The sequence below is a fragment of the Lithobates pipiens genome, unplaced genomic scaffold, assembly GCF_037356315.1.
Source record: "Lithobates pipiens isolate NorthernLeopardFrog02 unplaced genomic scaffold, aLitPip1_a1.2 Scaffold_23, whole genome shotgun sequence".
NCBI lineage: Eukaryota > Metazoa > Chordata > Amphibia > Anura > Ranidae > Lithobates > Lithobates pipiens.
Window position 1 is genome coordinate 170,756,617 of NW_027507785.1, and position 21,384 is coordinate 170,778,000.

General features: G+C 44.0%; 1 protein-coding gene across 3 annotated transcripts in view; it reads right to left on the reverse strand.

Moving 5' to 3' along the window:
- Positions 1-21,384, reverse strand: part of FIRRM (FIGNL1 interacting regulator of recombination and mitosis) — a 387,122-nt gene that overhangs the window by 178,345 nt on the left and 187,393 nt on the right. For all 3 annotated transcript variants that reach the window (XM_077452604.1, XM_077452605.1, XM_077452603.1), the window contains exons 13-15: positions 19,668-19,854; positions 19,493-19,575; positions 19,311-19,362 (exon numbers count right to left, since the gene is read on the reverse strand). In XM_077452604.1, the coding sequence (XP_077308730.1) occupies positions 19,311-19,362; positions 19,493-19,575; positions 19,668-19,854 (322 nt within the window). The remainder of the gene's footprint in view (positions 1-19,310; positions 19,363-19,492; positions 19,576-19,667; positions 19,855-21,384) is intronic.

Sequence of the window (21,384 nt, forward strand, 5' to 3'; positions counted from 1 at the left end):
ACTGACCCGAGCTATTGTGCCAGCTCCCAGGTGGAACCGCCATCTTCACACACAGATTGTTTGCATAAAGGCTGGCTTTAATCTGAAAAATGTAAGTGTATATATGACGCATGATCGTTTACTACATTTTTAAAAGGATAAAACACTCTTGCCAGTTTTTACTTTGCATTATGGGTGATGTGAGAGGAGGGCTCTAGTAACTATCAGGAGCATTACAAGTTGAAATCGGCTGCCTAAATCACTCAGTAAAGGAAGGAGAAACAGTAGGAAGAGTACCTTAGAGCAGTGGTCATCAACTCTGTCCTCAGGAACCACTAACAGGCCAGGTTTGCAAGATAACTGAAATATATAATTTGCTGCTCAGTGATTGCAGTATTCTATTCTGCATCTCCCCAAGGTAATACATAAACCTGGCCTGTTAGTGGGCCCTGAGGACAGGGTTGATGACCACTGCCTTAAAGGATTGACTACTGCCACAAGTGTTTTTATTAAGCCTTCAGGTAAGGGCATAACCGGTGGAGGTTCACACAAGGAGTGATTTTTAATATGCAAAGAGGAGGATTAGAGTTTAGATTTCTGGTTTACAGCATCTATCATTTTTATTCTCAATCACTATAGATTGGACCATTTATCACCAATTGATTGTTTTATAAGTATATTGGTTTAGCAATTGTATTTATATTCATTTATAATCATATATTCATGTAGGTGATTGGGAATCCATGTGGAGTTTAGAGCATGTGCACTTTGAGGATTGATAGATTGCAGTGAGCACTTAATATACTGGCCATCTATGTCAGGAGGGTCATATATCATATCCATTGGCACTTTATGTTCACTTAGCGCTGATTTTTTGTTTTCTGTAGTATCACATATTCAGGAAGTGTGGGAAGTGCTGGCCGCTTTTTATTTACCGTATATACTCGAGTATAAGCCGAGATTTTCAGCCTCTTTTTTGAGGCTGAAAGTGCCCCCCTCGGCTTATACTCGAGTCATCGCTGTCTGCCTGCTCGATCAGCGTGTCGAGCAGACAGACAGCGGCCATTCTATAATTCAAAAGCCGCGCCTCCGGCTCCGCCTTCGCCTGTGATAGGCGGAACACTGAATTTCCCAGCAGCCTGTGTTCCGCCTATCACGGACATCGTCTCATCCTCGTACTACGGACGAGGATGAAAGGATGGCCGTGATAGGCGGAACACAGACTGCTGGGAAATTGTGTTCCGCCTATCACAGACAGGGAGGCGCGGCATTTGAACAGGGGAATGGGCGCCGACGAAGAGCGGTGATCCTGGGACGGGACCGGACGGAGGCTCGGCTCGGCTCGGGACGGGACGGGACCGGACGGAGTCTCGGGACGGGACGGGACCGGACGGAGGCTCGGCTCGGGACGGGACCGGACGGAGGCTCGGCTCGGGACGGGACCGGACGGAGGCTCGGCTCGGGACGGGACCGGACGGAGGCTCGGGACCGGACGGAGGCTGGGGACACAGGTAGGCTGGACAAGATCAAGAAAAAAGCTCTATGTGTGTATCTGTCTCCGCTGGGATATCTCAAATATCAGTTCAGTGGTTCAGATCTAAATGGTAAAAAAGAAAGGTATTTTACAGTAACAGCAGAGAAAGCAGCCATTAGGAGAGTCCATCAGAAATGTTCTCAATTGAATACTCTATAGGATTAAAGGGCAAGTGCCTCACTTATGTCTATCCCATGGTTTAGTTGAGGAACTAATAATAAAAGATACTCTGACATTCATAAAAAAGCTGAAAAATGCAGGAGCATACAAGGTCCAGATACAAGATGACATCATTGTAAAGTTAGTGTGATGAAGTCATTGAGTAGTACTTGTATGACTACGGTGTTTCACACACACACAGGGATGGATGGATGGATGGACACACACACAGGGATGGATGGATGGATGGACACACACACAGGGATGGATGGATGGATGGACACACACACAGGGATGGATGGATGGATGGACACACACACAGGGATGGATGGATGGATGGACACACACACAGGGATGGACAGGCATATCTCACCCTCGGCTTATACACGAGTCAATAGGTTTCCCAGTTTTTTGGGGGTAAATTGGGGGCCTCGGCTTATACTCGGGTCGGCCTATACTCGAGTATATACGGTATCTGTTTTGCATAGCAGCTCATGAGGTTTTGACACATGCTTGATCTCTAGCTCCCTTGTACCTCCTCCCATGCTCACATCCAGAACTTCTGCAGAGCCTCCACTATCCTCTGGAACTCTCTACCCCTATCTGTTTGGCTCTCTCCTACTCTGTCTTACCTTTAGTGAAAACTCATCACTTTAGGAAAGACTATCCCACCTCTGCCTAACAACTGAAATTTTCTTGCTGCTTCAACTCATTCCCACCAAATTATTACCATTTCTATCACTTGCCTCTCTTTTAGATTATAGGCTCTCATTAGAATGCCCTCCTAAACCCCTCTTGCCTTGATTGTATTGAGACTCCCTTCATAACATGCTGCGTAAATGGTTGCCACTATATATCATGTATAAAATAAAATTAAATAATCCCCATTAACCCCCATGTCCAAAAAAATACATTTGATATTCTGGGTGGGATTGGTATTTTAGTAAGCATTAAAGCTCATTAAGGCAAGCTCAATGTCATGGTTTATGAACTCCGACCACTGAAATGTTACAGCTATGCAAGTCCGATTTGATCAGCTCCTGATGTTACAAAATTTAGGCACAAAGAAAACTTTCCTATATGTGTCACAATGTCATATCGAAGGGGAAAAAGCTCTCCAGAATTGAAAAGCAAGCTTTCACTTCATTTTATTATGTTAAATAAAAATCACAAGTATGCAATATCCTTTTATTTAAAAGGTTTTGTTAATTATATTGTAGAATAATCTGGGTTTGTGCAAATTATGTAAAACTTGCTTTAAGAAAAATGATAATGAAGTGCCTTGTTTTGTATTTTTTTTTCTTATTTCTATCAAATTAAAACCTAAAAAAAAAAAAAAAAAAAAAAAAAAACACATGTAACCAAACCTATTGCCAAATTTAGGCTTTGTGCCCCCCCCCCCCCCAAAAAGGTGCATCATAGTTTATGGTACCCTACAAAACCTAATCTACTAATACCATCATAATAATCTAAGTTAACTTACAAAAGCTAAACTTATCGATGCTCCGTTGCATATATGTTAGTGTCCACCTACAGTGGGCAAAATAATTATGATCAGCTGCAGATTTTGTACATTTGTCCACTTACAGAGAAATTAAAGGTCTATTGTTTTTTTATCATGGGTGTATTTTAAAATGAGAGAGACAGAATATTAACCTTTCTGCCCAAACTAGAACATAATTCACCTCTTTTTGGGCTGCACGACTTCTGGTGTCCCCTTGGTGATTGATGTAGGCCACAGCCGTGGCATTGTCGGATTGAATCCCGACAGGACAATTCCGTAGTGTCCAGGACTCTAGGGCCAGATGTACTTCCCGCATTTCTAGAATGTTGATGGGCAAGGTCCTTTCTGACTTGGACCACTTCCCCTGGACAGATGCTTCTTCCAGGACTTCTCCCCAGCCTAGAAGGCTGGCATTCATTGTTACCACTTTCCAGGATACTGGTAGAAAGGATTTCCCCTTTTGGAGGTTGCTGGATATCAACCACCAATTGAGGCTCTGACGCACCCTGAGGGATATGTGCATTGGAAAGTCCAAAGCCTGGACCTTCTTGATCCAGGACGACAGAATGATGTTTTGCAGCAGTCTTGAATGAAATTGTGCATCAGGGACAGCCTCTTTCCTAACAATTTTATGCACAGCCGAATGGAAGGATTTCTCTTTGTTTTGACATGTTGAATCAGTTCATTTATGGAGCTGACTCTTGCCTGGGGCAAGAATACCTTCTTTTGAATGGTATCTATGATCAGCCCCAAGTACTGTAATCTCCTTGATGGTTTTATGGAGGATTTTTCTAGGTTGAGAATCCAGCCTAGGAATTCCAGGTATCTTACAGCTGAGATAAAACTTTAGCTTAGACCGGTGACTGATTGATCTACTAAGATCAGATTGTCTAGATAGGCTAGGACAGTTATACCCTGAGCCCTTAACCTGGCTAAGGGAGATGCCAGGATCTTTGTAAACACACGTGGTGCGGTGGCTAGACTGAACGGCAGAGCCACAAACTGAATATGACGATTTTCTACCTTGAAGAGTAGAAATGTCTGATGAGCGGGAAATATCAGCACGTGGAGATAGGCATCTTTAGTATCAATCAATGCCAAAAACTACCCTCCTTGCAAAATGGAGACAACCGATCGGACTGACTCCATGCGAAAGGACCGGATATTTAAGTGCCGGTTCAGATCTTGGAGATCTAGAATAGATCCTACCTCCCCATTCGGTTTTGGAACCGTGAAAAGGTTTGAATAAAAGCCTGAACCCTGTTCCTATGTGGGAACCTCTGATAACCCCTTCTGGGATAAAAGATGATTCAGAGCTAGAAAGAGAGACTTATCCCCTGGATCTCTGGGAACGTTTCTTAGAAAACGAGGAGACGGGAATTCTCGGAACTTTAGTTTGTAACCTAGAAAAAATGAGGAAGCCACCCATCTCTCGACATTTTTCTTTCCAGATCTTTGAAAATTGCATGAAGCCTTCCCCCCACTTGAGCGGGGCATCCCTTCATAAGGAGGCTTTAGCATTTTGTTTTGTAGGGTTTCTGCCCAAAGTCAGTTTTTGGCCCTGGGACTGCCCCTGAGGTCTTCCGCTTGAGCTTGACTGTGGAGGCCGTTGAGACTGCCTAGAGGCAGATGCTCCTGGCACTGGAGAAGATGCACGTTTAGCTACATGCCGACTAGGCCATAGCTGAAAGACGGCTACAGCGCGGTCGGCTTATTCTGGGTGGATGTACGCTCCCACGCGCCCCCTGGGACACGCACCTGGGAACAACTGTGACACGGATCACAGTAAACGGCAGCTGACAGCGACCATTTACCACGATTGCCCCATTAAATGACGTTGCGATCACTTGTAAAAAAGCAGCGTCACGTTAGGACACCGGTTCCTCCCTCCCCTCTCTGTACCGATCGGTACAGTGTGAGCGGAGAGGGGGAGAGAGTGGATGGCAGCAGTGCTGTGGGCTGGATGTGTAGTGCTCACAGCGCTACACTCTGCCAACACTGCAATACATTCTAACAGAAACCAAGAATTTATTTATTTTTTTTACCAAATTTTCAGTCTTTTTTGATTTATAGCGCAAAAAATAAAAACCCAGCAGTGATTAAATACTACCAAAATAAAGTTATATTTGTGTGAAAAAAAGGGCAAACGTTTCATATGGGTACAGTGTTGCATGACTTAGCAATTGTCATTCAAAGTGTGAGAGCACTGAAGGCTGAAAATTGGTCTGGTTAGGAAGGGGTTAGGAAGTGCCCAGTGGTCAAGTGGTTAAAAGAGAAATGCTTAAACTTCTTTTTTACTGGTAAAAGAGAAAATTTCCCATTAGAAATCCTTTGGATATATTTATCTATCTAAATCGTCTCCAAATAACTGTTCACCATGAAATGGCAAACTGGCCAAGAGCTTCTTATGCCACGTACACACGACCGGACTTTTTGACAGCAAAGGTCTGACGGAACGAGTCCGTCGGACAATTCGATCGTGAGTGGGCTCCATTGGACCTTTGCTTGCCAAAAATCCGGCAGACTTTAGAAATAGAACATGTTTTAAATTTTTACACCGGAACTTCGCCGGACCAAGAAATCCATTCGTGTGTATGCTAGTCCGACGGACAAAAACCAACGCTAGGGCAGCTATTGGCTACTGGCTATGAAGTTCCTTATTCTAGTCCGGTCGTACGTCATCACGCTCAAATCAAATCTGTCGGACTTTGGTGTGATTGTGTGTGGCCAAGTCCGTTCATTCGGAAAGTCCGTCAGAACTCCGCTGAAAGTCAGTCGGAAAGACCGTTGGACCTAGTCCCTTGAAAAGTCCGGTCGTGTGTACGGAGCATTACACAGCGTTTCAGCTGACTTTTCAACCATAAGACTCTGTGTGTATGCACCAGTCCTAGTATAAGCCGTGAGGCATGAATTATAGAATCCTTCATAGCATCTACTGTAAAACACAGTGCATCTGATACGCCAGGCCCTTTCCTGGGCCTGCTGATCAGGAATAATCTTAAGTATCTCTTTATGGACTGAGACACTCCAATTGCCATAAGAGCCGGCTGCACTACTGAACTCGCCAAAGAAATTATGTTCTTAAAAAGAAATTTCAACTTTTTATCTGTTGGATCCTTTAACAATTGTGCATTGTCTACAGAACAAGTGAGATTTTTACTGAGGAGATTGCAGCATCCATTGCCGGAAACCCCCCATTTCTTATAGAATTCCTCCTCCATAGGATAAAGTGTAGAAAACGTCTTTGGAGGAAAAAACAGGATTTTTAAAATAGCTTACCTGTAAAATCCTTTTCTTGTACATCAGGGTACACAGAGGCATAGTCATTACAAAGGCAAGGTGTGTACTCCCTATATAACCCCTACCACTACTGGGAGTCCTCAGTTTTGTAGCCAAACAATACAAGTGTATACCAAGAACGTGTTTTGCGAACCTGAGCGGTCGCCTTTACACAAAATCTGATCGCTCTTACTACATATCAAGGGAATGTAGTGCCTTCTCTTCCCCAGATTAAGGTTCTGGGGAGAAAGAAGCAAGAATAATATCTTGGTTTAAATGAAAAAAACATGTTACTACTTTTGGTAGGAATTCAGGATGAGGACAAAAAAAAAAAAAAAAAAAAAAAACACCTCATCCTTATGCATGATCAACTATGTTTTTTTACAAGACAGAGCTGCTAGTTCCGATACTCTTCTAGTCGAAGAAATGGCAACCAGAAAGATTATGTTTCTTGTCAAAAGAACCAAGGAAATTTCTCTTAAAGGTTCAAGCGACTGATTCAGCAAAGCCGATAAGACCAAATTTAAATCCCAAGGACTTAGAGGTGCCTTGATAGGGGGAATAATCCGTGTTACCCCCTGAATAAGCAGCACACCAAGATTGGGAAGCAAGAGGCCATTGAAAACACTGACAAGGCCAGGATCTGGCTTTTGATAGAATTCAAGGCCAGCTTCATTTCGGATCCCATATGCAGGAAATCAGGGATCCTGCCTATGACATACTTCCTGGGGTGCCAACCCCTGGATCCAAGAAACATATGCCTTCCAGAATCTATAGTAAATGATTCTGGAAGCCGGCTTCCTGGCATTAATCAAAGTAGACACTACCGAAGGAGATCACCCACGATCTTTTATAGAGTGGGATTCAACAGTCAAACCTGTTAAGTTTTTCATCCGTAAGGTAGGATGAAATACCAGACCTTCTGCGAGAAGGTCTGGCTATAATGGCAGAGTCCAATGGACTCCTACTGCCATTCTTATGATCTCAGTAAATCAAATTCTGTCCAAGCTAGAACATTATTCACCTCTTTTTGGGCTACACGACCTCTCGTGCCACCCTGGTGATTGATGTAAGCCACCGCCGTGGCCTTGTCAGACTGAATTCTGACAGTCCCATAATCTGACTGTCCCAGATTCTAGGACCAGACATACTGCCCGAATCTTCCAAAAAAGTTGATAGGCAAGTTACTCTAACCTGGACCATCTCCTCTGGACAGAATCTTCTTCCAGGGCTGCTCCCCAGCCTAGAAGGCTGGCATCTGTTGTTAACACCTTCCAGGATAAAGATTCTCCCTTTTGCTGCATAACAACCACCAATTTAGGCTTTGACTTACATAGGGAGCCAAGCGTATTGGAAACAAAGGCCTGAATCTTTTTATTCCAGACCGACGGGATGGTGTTTTGAAGCAGTTTTTGAGTAAAAACTGCGCGTAAGGGACAGCCTTGAAGGAGGCCATAATTTCCCCTAAAAATCTCCTGCACAGCTGAATGGAAGGAAATTTTCCTTTGTTTTGATAAGTTGAAATAGTCCTACAATGGAACAGATTCTTGTCTGGGGTAAGAATACCTTCTTCTGCATGGTATCTATAACCAGCCCCCAATAAGTATAATCTCCTTGATGGCTCTAAGGAGAATCTTCCTAGGTTCAGTATCCAACCCAGAGATTTCAGATAGTTACAGCTGTGATCAGACTCTGGTTTTAGACCCGAGACTGAATGATCTATTAAAAGCAGATCTTCTAAATAGGCTAGGACCGTTATGTCTTAAGCCCTTAATCTGGCTAAAGGAGGTGACAGAATGTTTCAGAACACACCTGGTGCTGTGGCTAAACCGAATGGCAGGGCCACAACTGAAAAGATAAATTTATATTTCAAAACAGAAATTTCTGGTGCGCGAGAAAATTTGGCACATGAAGATATGCATTTTTGATATCTATTAAAGCCAAAAAACTCCCCTCCTTGCAGGATGGACACAACCGATCGGATTATGAAATGATCGGATGCTCAAGTGCCGATTCAGGTCTTCGAGATCTAGAATGGGTCTTACCTCTCTATCTGGTTCTGGAACCTTAAAAGGTTTGAGCCAAAAAAAAAAAAAACTGTTCCACCAAGGGATCACAGACTGGGATAACAGCTGATCCTGAGGACAGAGAGACTTCTTTTTCTCTGGATCCTTGGGAACATTCTCAAAAAAAGAGACGGAAACTCCCAGAACTCTAGCCGTAACCTAGAGAAAAAAAAAATGCAGAAATCCATCTCTCTTGACATTGTTCCTGCCAGATCTTGAGAATCGCAGGACCTTTCCCCTCACCTGAACGAGTGGGGGTGCCCCTTCATGAGAAGGCTTTAGCATTCTGCTTTGTAGGCTTTCTGCCCCAAGATCTCATCTGACCCTGGTGCTGCCCTTGGGGACTTTCCCTAGAACCTGGCGGTTGAGGCCGTCAAGACTTCCTAGAGGCACATGCCCCTGGCATTGGAGAGGCAGCATGATAAAAGGAGAAATGTTTGAACCTCTTCTTTACTGGGAAAAAAAGAGTTTTTCCCATTAGAGTTCCTTTGGATGTACTTATCCAGATTGTCTCTAAATAGCTGTACACCATGAAGGGGGAACAAACTGGCTAAGCTTTTTACACGGTGCTTCGGCTGATCAATATTTCAGCCACAGAACTCTGCTCATTGAGGTGATTGCAGCATCAATTGCTGGACCCCCCCCATTTTCTTCATATAAATCCTCTTTCATAGATAAAGTACAACACTCAGGCTATGAGTGGAAGGGGGACAACTTCCTTGTCCCCCTTCCACTCATAGCCTGATGCACAAAGCAGAAGCACTACCAGAAGGAATGCAAACACTGCTAGGGCTATAGTCCAGCAAAATATTGCTGTGTCACCAAACCTGAAAAAATTTCACCTCTTTGCTCTCGTGTCCCTCAACAGCCAGCAGCAGCACAGTGTGCTTTTAAATGCTTGCCTCCGCGTACACCTGGTGTCGGAGAACACCGATACCCTTAGCCACACCCCCCCACGTTGCCTACAGCTCCACCCCCAGTTTTAAAAAAAAGACAGGGTTTCCCGTGCGAGCGGATGACTACAGGTGCCCTCGGACCTAGAGTCAGCAAGGCAGAGGGGGGGGGGGTTATAAAAGCCGCCAAACGTTTTCAGTTTTTTTTTTTTTTTGAAAGGATCCGGGCGCTTTTCCCCCCACGAGAGGGGGCATTCCAGCATAGGAGGGCAACAGGCGAGGAGACAAATCCCCCTTTAGGCTTACCGGAGGCTTTGCTGCTTTGGCCGAAGTTAAGGAGGAAGTATTCGGCTCCTACCACAGCGTTGTTTCCAGCATGAGGCGGTGAGTGCTCAATACAGCCCCCAGTGGTGACACATAGGCATGACAGCATTACAGCCCTTCACGGTGGGTTCCAATAAACCTTCAGGAGCAGGGGAACCTTGAGGAAACCCACAATCCTGGATGTGCAACAGCACCCTGCCAGTAAAAACTTTATGGCCTCACTACCAAAAAGTACTGGATCCCAAGGTCCAGCTCTCTAAAAAGAGCATTTGCAGGCAAAAACCATGTTTCTTCCGATATGAGGCCCGGGTACCATTCAATTTGGCCCAAAAAAGGACACCTTGAATGGATCCGGTTAGCATGGCTAGCCCCAGCAAGGACTGCTCCAGTGGAGCTCAGTACAGCACATCTTTCCTCGTGACCAACACCTTAGACACTGGCGAAAAAACTGAGGTACTTCCAGTAGTGGGAGGGGTTATAGAGGGAGTGCACTTCTGGTCTTAGGGCATGCCAGTGTCCATCACCTAAAACCCACATAGTAACTACAATGGCTCCGTGTCCCCTGATGTATGAAAAGAAAAAGGTATTTGAACCCCTACCAGCCAACAATAATTCTATTTCCCACAGACTGGCTACAGTATGTGCTCATGTGGTACACTGATTAGTACTGTTAAATTAAGAAGGAACTCCTAATGACAACTTGTTAGGTGTATAAAAGACAATGCTTCACTAACACCACATACTGCTCATGACTGTCTTTTGCAGACCCACATGGGAGCATATAATTCTTAAATCGCACCCCCAAGCATCTAGGACATGCACATGTATTTATGCCTGCTAACCATAGTACCATGCATTTTAGCATGGCAAGAATTAAAAAATTGTGTTGGTTCCTTTTTTGAAAAAATGTGATGCGCAGGAACGAGCAAGTGAGGGTGTGCACTTGGATGCACCTCCTGGTAAGCCCTGAGATTGTGCACAGCTCTAAAAAGGGTGCCTTGACTAAAAAAAAGGTTGATAAACACTGCTGTAAACTACAGTACTTATAATAGGTGGCCATCAGTTTCTGAAATGCCGCAACCTTAATTTTCCGCATTCAAATCAGACCACATATCTTCCCTATTCTAATGTTTGGTCAAAAGGGGCGTGGCCTAGGAGGACATGTGAGCGGACGTCTTTTTCCTTGGAGCTCTGACATCTCCTACATTAATCCTGCTCAATCCTGGGTTGATCTCCCCTATAACGCTGCACAGATACCGCTGGAACCGGAGGACGGCCCTGCATCACCGGATGGTGGAATTGGCGGATGGGTAAGCGCAGAAGACAGCCGCCGGTGTGAATGTCAACACACATTTGGGCCAAGATGGCCGCCGCACTGCCACCACAGCGCCATGTGCATCTCCTGGCCTCCACGCTGGACCTCTTTGGGGATGCCTCGGGCGCCTCTCCGCCATCCTCCCCGGGACTGCCCGACCCTCCGATCCGGATGTCACAAACCTCGGCGGGAGAGGAAGCGGTGGAGGATGAAAAGGGGCCTATGCTGGCGGAGGTGCTGCAGACCATTAAGGTAAATCATGCTGCTTTAATGGGGACAGTGGCAGAAATAAGAAGGGACTTTACATTACTAAGGCAGGATGTTCAAAAACTGCAAGGACGGGTCACTGAAACTGAAAAACGCATTAGTGACATGGAGGACACAGTTAACCCTTTACTACCCAAGCTCAATGCTGCGGGCGGGAAAATAGCCACCCTAGAGGACAAGGTAGACGACCTTGAGAACCACCTCAGAAGAAACAACCTGAGGCTGGTTGGTCTCCCTGAGCAGGTGGAGGAGTCTGACCCGGTTGCCTCTTTGGAGAGCTGGCTGGAGCAGGAGTTCGGCCATGATCTCCTGTCCCCTTGCTTTGTGATTGAGTGGGCACATCGGGATCCTCCACGCACCATAGTCATAAGATTGCTGAACTACAGGGACAGAGACTATCTTGCGTGCTGCCAGAATGAAAGGAAGTTTGAAGATCAACAACGCTGAAGTGTCACTATACCCAGATTATTCGGTGGCCGTCCGCAATCAAAGAGCACAATTCCAGTCTGTTAAGCAAAAATTGCGGGAACATGCTCTTCAGTACTCTGTTATTCCCAGCTACACTACGCGTTGTCCACCAGGAGAAAGTTAATTTCTTTCAGTCACCTAAGAATGTCATGGCATGGTGGGAATCTCTGCCACAACCCCCTCGTGAACCTGCCTGAAAGATGCCTGCCCAGATGGATGGTGGCCCTTTTTTCTTTTGCCCCCTTACCTATGTTTTGTGCCGTGAATCTTACACCGCTTCTACCGATTACAAAGGGATCAACCACAACTACCTCTCTTGTGGGAAAACTTTCACTCCTCTTCGGATGAGTATTTGGGAGCTGCTCTAGGAGAATGATGTTAAGCCACACAGCGGTGGCATTGACTTGTTGAAGTTAAACACATGGGTATCAGGCCATGCACCCCATGCATGGCCCTAGTTCTGGGTACAAGCCCGCTCCGATTTCCGTGGGGGCAGGGTGGTTGCTGCCTGTTGACAGCTCTATGTTCTATGTATATAGTTTAGTAACGGTATGTAAGGTGTGTGGATGGATGAATGTGTGTGTGTCACTTTGTTCCACTGGTGATGCTCTGGCTGGCCCAAGGGGGGGCTGTCCTGGAGCTCCTGGACAGGCTGCACCCACTTTTTCTCAGCTGTGTGACAAACCCAAACCCCACCCATGGCTGAGGTAACCATTTGCTTGTGGAATGTACGCGGGCTGAATTCTAAATTCAAACGTGCATTGGTGTTTGAACAACTTAAAAGGTTAAACCCCCATGTTCTTTGCTTACAAGAGACCCACCTTGTGGGCTCGAAAATCCTTCCACTTAAAAAGTATAGAGTAGCTCAAAATTTTCACTCCAAATACTCCAACTATGGCCGTGGGCTGGCCATCTTGATTCGTAAGGGACTCCTCTTTGAATATCACCGGGTGATCTCGGACCCTAAGGGCCAATATCTGGTGTTACATGCTACTGTGCAGAGAACGCCTGTCCATTCTGGTCATGGTATATGTTCCCTCGCCAGTCACGGCCAGAGTGTTCTCAGACCTGAGCGTTAAACCATCACTTTTACCGGTTTGTCCTACGGTTATTGTCGGGGATTTCAACTCAGTGTTGCAACCCACTATGGATGGACTAAAACCTCAAGTAACTGAGTCCAAACTGTTTAGTAAATGGTGTGAGGCATATGGATATATATATATATGGCGTTGGAAGTTTTCTAATGAAAAAATATTCTCCTGTCAAAGACATATGGTTCTCTTTCTAGGTTGGATTACGCACTTGCCACCAAAGACCTACTGGCAGTTATCAGGGCAATTAAATATGTTCCACAAACTGTGTCGGACCACTCACTTATACAGGTTACCCTCACCTTAGGACACAGGCTTTCATTTCAGGTGTGGAGACTTAGTCCCCTGTGGATATCCACGCCCGAGATACAAGAGGCTATCCCGGTGGACATGGTAAATTACTGTTCCTCCAACCTTGACACAACATCACTGGGCCCCGCATGGGATGTCTTTAAGGCAGTTCTGCGTGGGTCATATATATCTCATATTAAGCACTATAGGCTAACTGGGAGGGCCCAACAGGCGGCACTTGAGCAAACCCTAGAGGAGGCAAGATGCAGACACACGCTAAATCCATCAACTGTGACTCGAGGGGAACTAACGTTCATAAGAGTTCAGAAATTAAGAGAGAAGGATCTAATCATTAAGGATACCACGTCCCAGTAATCAGAAAATGAAAAAAGGGGGGCCAGAGAAGGGGCTGGGGGGTAACCAACCCAGGGACTTTTAAGGTATCAAATCAAAAGAACATTTAATTTAATTGAAAAAGTTGGTCAAATTGACTCAATTAACAATTGAAATGAATAAAAAATGATTTTATTTACATTTTACAAAGTCAGTAGTAAAACTTTACTGTTACATTGATGAAGATAATCTTACACGGTACAGCGTGGGAAACCACTCTAGAATTACCCAACTTTGTCCATAAAGAAAAAGACAGAAATAAGCTGCGATTTTCAACATGTTTCGCTCGATTTGAGCTTCTTCAGGAAATTTAAGCAGCCAATGATCAAAGCTAAAATAGCAGAGATATACAATAAGTAAATAATAATCAGTCAATGAAAATAAAGTAAAATACATAATGTTCAATTAACGAATAATTAATATCCGAGAGAAAATCAATCAAATTGATGCGATTATTAGTGAATGAACAGATGAATTCATTTACAAGTTCAGTACATCAAAATTACCTCAGAGTAAGGTCTCACCAGATTCACCAGGACTCCCCGTATCTGTAATGTATTCAAATAGTATAATTGAAAACCATTGAGTTTGGATGGAAGCCTTAATAGCATCATGACCAGAGAGGGCGTGTCGCCATTTTAGGTCTGCAGAGAGGAACAATGGATAGTAATGATTGAAAATAATTGCAAGGATGGAAGTCTGAGGGGGTTTAGGTTGAGATGATTAGTGGGTGAATGGATAAATGAAAAAATAGGTATTATTACCTGAAAGGGTTAATTAAATCAATATGGTTCAAGGCATTCATGACAACGCCAACATGCCGCGCGTCGCATTATAGCGCCATCGCGGCCATTTTGGAAAATCCCAGCATCAATGTATGTCAATTACATGACGGTGTGTGTATTCAGCTAACGCAAAAGTAAATAACCTAGTAAGTCAGAGACAGCAAATCTCGAACCAGGAATTTAAGAAGGACTAGTTGGTAGGGACGCAGCAGCGATTTAGCATAGAGAGCCATATTCCAAAGATAGGGGACACATTGGCCAAATATCTGATTGATTAGCAAAGCTGGCGAACAATAGTGTCCCCGGGGCGCCCGTGCAGACCTGTTTATTGAAAGGAGACACGTCAACTCTATTTAAATATGGCCAATACAAATTAAAAAGAGGAATGAAAAGAAAAGAATGAATTTGGCTGTGCCGTCGCGGCCAAAATGGCCGCGACAGCGCGTTGACGTTGTTCGCGCATGCGCGATAAGACATTCAGCTCCGAAACAGCAGGAGAAGCCCTTCCCCTTCACGCCCGCAGCTCGGCGGTGACGTCAGATGCCGCCGAGCTGGAGAGGTTCATAATCTCCTCTCCTTGTCAATTGCCTTCTGGCAATTGACGGGACAGGATCGCTCGCTTATCTCTTACTTCCATCCCTGGATCCACTTATACCTTAGAGGTAGGTTTGCTTAAATGCAAATAAGCCGCTGTTTGTCCAAACTATTATCTCCTTACTACAAATGGTCAAGCCGGATCCCTTTTGATCCTGCATGACACACTACACTGATTTTTTTCTCCCTCTTTTTCAGTTGTAAAACTAACCTAAATTTCAATCTCCGGATTTTCTCTGACAAACATGATGATGTCATGAATGCCTTGAACCATATTGATTCAATTAACCCTTTCAGGTAATACCTATTTTTTCATTTATCCATTCACCCACTAATCATCTCAACCTAAACCCCCTCAGACTTCCATCCTTGCAATTATTTTCAATCATTACTATCCATTGTTCCTCTCTGCAGACCTAAAATGGCGACACGCCCTCTCTGGCCATGATGCTATTAAGGCTTCCATCCAAACTCAATGGTTTTCAATTATACTATTTGAATACATTACAGATACGGGGAGTCCTGGTGAATCTGGTGAGACCTTACTCTGATGTAATTTTGATGTACTGAACTTGTAAATTAATTCATCTGTTCATTCACTAATAATCGCATCAATTTGATTGATTTTCTCTCGGATATTTATTCGTTAATTGAACATTATGTATTTTAATTTATTTTCATTGACTGATTATTATTTACTTATTGTATATCTCTGCTATTTTAGCTTTGATCATTGGCTGCTTAAATTTCCTAAAGAAGCTCAAATCGAGCAAAACATGTTGAAAATCGCAGCTTATTTCTGTCTTTTTCTTTATGGACAAAGTTGGGCAATTCTAGAGTGGTTTCCCACGCTGTACCGTGTAAGATTATCTTCATGAATGTAACAGTAAAGTTTTACTACTGACTTTGTAAAATGTAAATAAAATCATTTTTTATTCATTTCAATTGTTAATTGAGTCAATTTGACCAACTTTTTCAATTAAATTAAATGTTCTTTTGATTTGATACCTTAAAAGTCCCGGGGTTGGTTACCCCCCCAGCCCCTTCTCTGGCCCCCCTTTTTTCATTTTCTAACGTTCATAAGACAATACAACTACATCTAGTGGACATGACCAAAAAACAACAACTATATCAGATGGCAAAAATACACGAACACGGGGGGGAATGGGAGAATGCTTGCCTTTCTTGCCAATACTGAATAATTAGACAGCTCAATTTTCGCTATACAATTAGTTGACGGCTCTACTACCACAGATCCCTTAGTTATTAATCGGGAATTCGCATCATATTATAGAAAATTACATGACGATCCAGCTCCCCGCCGCCCCCCCCCCCCCCCCCCCGGAGACCACCCTTAGGGGTTTCTTCTCCTCAATGGTCTTCCCCATATTGGATGACGCTCAGAGGGACCTCTTAGAGCAAGAGATTACTAGAGAGGAAGTGGAAGCAGCAATAGGTTCCCTACCATCCTCAAAGACCCCAGGCCTAGATGGTATCCCTTCAGCATGGTATCATATACTGAGTTGATAGCTCCCAAACTTCTCACTTATCATCCTTGGACCAGGGAATTCTCCCTGATTCAATGAACGAAGCCCTTATTGTGGTCCTACCTAAATAGGGGAAAAACAAGCTGCTATGTGAATCCTACCGACCCATTTCACTCCTGAATAATGATGCAAAAATCTTGGCCAAAATACTGGCTCTTTGCCTGCAGCAGGTTATACAATCTCTTATACCACGAGATCAGGCTAGTTTTATGCCTGGGCGTAGCATGTCTGATAATATACGAAGATTATATCTACATATCCATAGGGCATGCAAAGACAAAAGCAGTAGTTTGGTTTTATCATTAGATGTGTTAAAGGCTTTTGACACGGTTCGTTAGACATTCTTGTGGGAGACTATGTCAAACATGGGGTTTGGTCCACAGTATGCAAAATGGGTTTGCTTCTCTATACAAACCCAAGAGCAAGGGTCCGAACCAATAGAGATGTCTCTTCACCATTATTATTGCAGAGGGGGACTAGGCAGGGGTGCCCCCTCTCTCCGCTCCGGTTCACTCTCGCCCTTGAGCCATTGGCTCTGGCGGCAGGCCTCGGGGATAGGGGGTATCCGGTTTGGGGTGCTAGAGGAAAAGATATCTTTATATGCAGATGATGCACTGATCTACTTAGATGGCAAGGAAAGCTCTTTTAGGGGTCTCATGCAGGTGGTGGAAGAGTTTGGGGAAGTGACTGGTCTGAGGGTCGGGTGGGCTAAGTCCATAGCCTTTCCTATTTGCCCCCCCATCACTAAGCGTGGGAAGTTAGTCTACCATCTGCTTAGTGATGGGGGTAATGTTTAGTTCTTCATATTTTGGGAATTTGTTATGGATCTGAATACCCAGGTATTTAAAGGATTGAGTGGTTTGAAGATTGGAGGTTTTCAAATAGTCCTACGGACAGGGGGGGGGGGGCAAATACGCTCCCTCTTAATTTAATAGGACGCATAAATATTTTCGAAATGATCTTCCTCCCAAAATCTTTATATTGCTTTAGGGCTGCCCCAGTTTATCTCCCCAAGAAGTTATTCCTGAAAATTGAATCCATTTTGTCCTCCTTTATATGGCCGAATACCCATCCGTGGATAGCCAAGGCATCCTTACAGTCCTCTAAACAAAAAGGAGGCCTCGCCCACCCAAAATTTGTGCAATTACTTCATTGCTTCCCAACTTACATGTGTCTATGAATGGCTGCACTCCGATCCTCAGACCCCCTCCACTATTCTTTGGTCATCTTTTCATGTACCGTTTGCTACAGCTAATGATGTGCTGCATAGGGCACTTATCTCTAAGTGTTCTAGGTTCTCCCCTGTGGATGTGGGTTTGCTGGCATGGAGAGAGGGGGAAAAAATGCTCTCAAAAACCGGAAGGTCACCACAAACCCCTCTTTGGGATAATCCTAGTCTTCCTGAGCTCTATGGGTATCCAGACTCACAGTGGTGGACCAGGCTGAAAATTACGCATCTTTCTCATATAATTAAGGGGAATGTATTTGAATCCTTTGACAGCTTAAAGGGTAGCCATGCAATTGATCACAAATTCTTTTATAAATACCTGCTCCTCCGGCACGCCATCCGGACTCAGTTTGGCTCCCTGACCATAGAGCTCAAGGAATCTCCAATGGAGGATTTATTGTTATACCCAGATATTACTAAACTTGTCACAACTTTTTATAGTCATCTCTCCAGGGTAGGGGTGGACCCATTTCAGAATTCCTACACAAAGTGGCAAAGGTTGATACCCGAATTGACGGAGGAGGGTTGGGAGGAGGCTACCGAAGTCTGTTTTCAGGATATTATAAGCACAGCAGATCAATATGTTCAATTTAGGTTTATCCACCATTTGCACTATACCCCAGCCAGACTGGCACGTATGGGCTTGAGAGTTAAAGCATCTTTTGCTAGATGTACTTTTGAAAACGCTGATCTATATCACATGTTTTGGAGTCGCCCTGGACTAGACTCTTACTGGAAGGACCTGTTCAATTTCTCTGAAGACCAACTTGCCCTGCCGATACCCCGGACTCCTGAGGTGGGATTACTGGGCATCCTGAATGACTTAATTCGCAAAGCATCTGCTTGGATTTTACTCCGTACCATCTTATTTTATGCACGTAAAGTGATTTTTGTTGAACTGGAAAGAGAGTGACCCCCCAAAACCCAATCTTTGTATGGTATTAATGGGGAACTTCACAAATTCAAAATTGTACATAAAAATAGAGCTTGTTTAAAAAAATTTAATAAAGTGTGTTAGCCGTGGTTGGATGTCTCTAGCTCCTTCTGGGGGACGGTCCTATCCTCACAAATATCCTAGTTGGGGTTGCTGGGGACAGGATTGGACCTGGTGGTTGCAGGTATGAGCTGCAGGATACTAACAGGAAGTGTAGGTTATAAGGAAAGCCGGTGTAATAAGAAACTGCATTGATGTTGAGTATTTTGGTACTTTGACATGAACAGTGGGAGGGTGACCAATTGGCTCTTTGTCCTAACAAGCAAACATACAAAATAAAGTAAAGAAAGGTCACGTGACCAGCGAAGAAATGTGTAGTTGTCGTCATCACTTCTGGTCACGACTGAGTGGTCGATGTTCGGATTCTTATAAAGAATTTGAATTTAATTGCATTTACATTTAATTTTGTACTTGGCTTACGAGTTCAAGTGGGAAATAAATTCAGGAAGTGAAAAAAAAGCCCTCATCGGAATTTTGGATTGTATATTCCCACCATGTCATACTGTATGTAAAACTTTCAAATACATAAAAAAAAACACTAATTGCAGATTCTAACAGTCCTAAAAATTCACACAGCAAAGCAATGTCAGGGGACTTACCAAATTAGCTATAACTGTAATATGGTGAGCACACAGATCTGTGGTTCCATACCTGAATATATTAAAAACAAAAAAGTATAAGAATATATTTACTCACACCTAATTTATGTTTTAACTTTTTTTTCTGTGCATACTTTGCATTTTTATGTTATCAATGTCTGACACTGTAAGAAGGATCTTACCGAGCTAAGAAACACCATACATCTATAGCCAGTAGAGATTCCATCATTCTGTAACTGATAACAGAATTCAACAGGGAACACTCCTAAAACATAAATAAAGTACTTTGTTGATCTGCATATTTTTGGTGTTAATTTTTTTTTCAGGTGCTGCACAGAACATGAAGATCACACTCACCAACTCTGAAAAGCACACTGGAGGTAGTAACACAATGAAGGCACAAAGGTGAATGCAAGTATATTGATAAAATGAAATGTTTACTGTAGATTGCGCATTAGCAAAGGTTTCCTTCATATTAACTGGAAAGGAGATTTCTGGAGAACATAGGGCAAAGCTCTGGAACACGGCTTTAAATATAGACATCCTAAGGAATGAAAGAAGAAAATAAAAAACCTTACAAAAAAGTATAACTAAAAAAATCTTTTTAAAGGAAGGATTAAAATGATTATGAAAAAATAAGTTTTTTATAATGATAAAAAAGTATAGCAAGTCAAAAACAAACAAGAGGCAAAGTGGGGAAAAAAAACTTAGGTTAAAACAAATGATGAACAAACAATTCTTTAAATTCTAATATAATGTCTTTATTAGTCTGGAATTTTGGCAATTCTATTGTAAAAACATTAATGGGCACTTACCGTATTTATCGCACCGGCGTATGAATGACTTTGAATGACAATTGCGCGGTCATGCTAAACTGTACCCAAATTAAATTTTTATAATTTTTTTCCCCACAAATAGAGCTTTCTTTTGGTGATATTTGGTAACTTCTACGGTTTTTATGTTTTGCTAAATAAAAAAAGACAGAAAATTATGAAAAAAATATAATTTTTTTGTTTGTTTCAAAACTTTGTAAATAAGTAAGTTTTCTCCTTCACTGATGGGCACTGCTGGGGCTGCACTGACGGGCACAGATGAGGTGGCACCAATGAAGTGGCACTGATGGGCACTGATAGGCGGCACGGATGGGCACTGATAGGCGGCACGGATGGGCACTGATAGGCGGCACGGATGGGCACTGATAGGCGGCACGGATGGGCACTGATAGGCGGCACGGATGGGCACTGATAGGCGGCACGGATGGGCACTGATAGGCGGCACGGATGGGCACTGATAGGCGGCACGGATGGGCGGCACGGATGGGCACTGATAGGCGTCACGGATGGGCGGCACTGATGGGCACTGATAGGCGGCACGGATGGGCGGCACTGATGGGCACTGATAGGCGGCACGGATGGGCACTGATAGGCGGCACGGATGGGCACTGATAGGCGGCACGGATGGGCACTGATAGGCGGCATTATATTGTACTGATGGATGCCAGTGCCAAACAATAATACATGCCAATCAGTGGTGCCCATTGTGGGCACTGATTGGCATCCATTGTGAGCACTGACTGGCATCCCTGGTAGTCTAGGGTGGCATACCTGGTGCTGGGCATCCCTGGTGGTCCAGTGTGGGCATTCTCGGGGGGGCTGCACTGATAATCGATCAGCACAGACCCCCCCCCCCCCCCCCCCCTGTCAGAGGAGCAGCCGATCTGCTCTCCTCTACTCACGTCTAACAGACACAACTGAGGAAAAGCCGATCACCGGCTCTTCCTATTTACACTGTGATCAGCTGTGATTGGACACAGCTAATCAAGTGGTAAAGAGTCTCCGTCGGAGACTCTTTACCGAGATCGTAGTTGCGGGGTGTCAGATTGACAGCCCGCAACAACGATCGGCGTGCAGCTGCTCAAAATCCTGTGGACGTCATATGACGCCCGGTCAGGATTTTGAAACCACTTTGTTGCCGTCATTTTGCTATAGGGTGGGCAGCAAGCGGTTAAGGAAAAAAACTTTTAGGAGGGAAGTTTAAGGGAAAAAAAACAAAAAAAACAAAAACAAAAAACCTT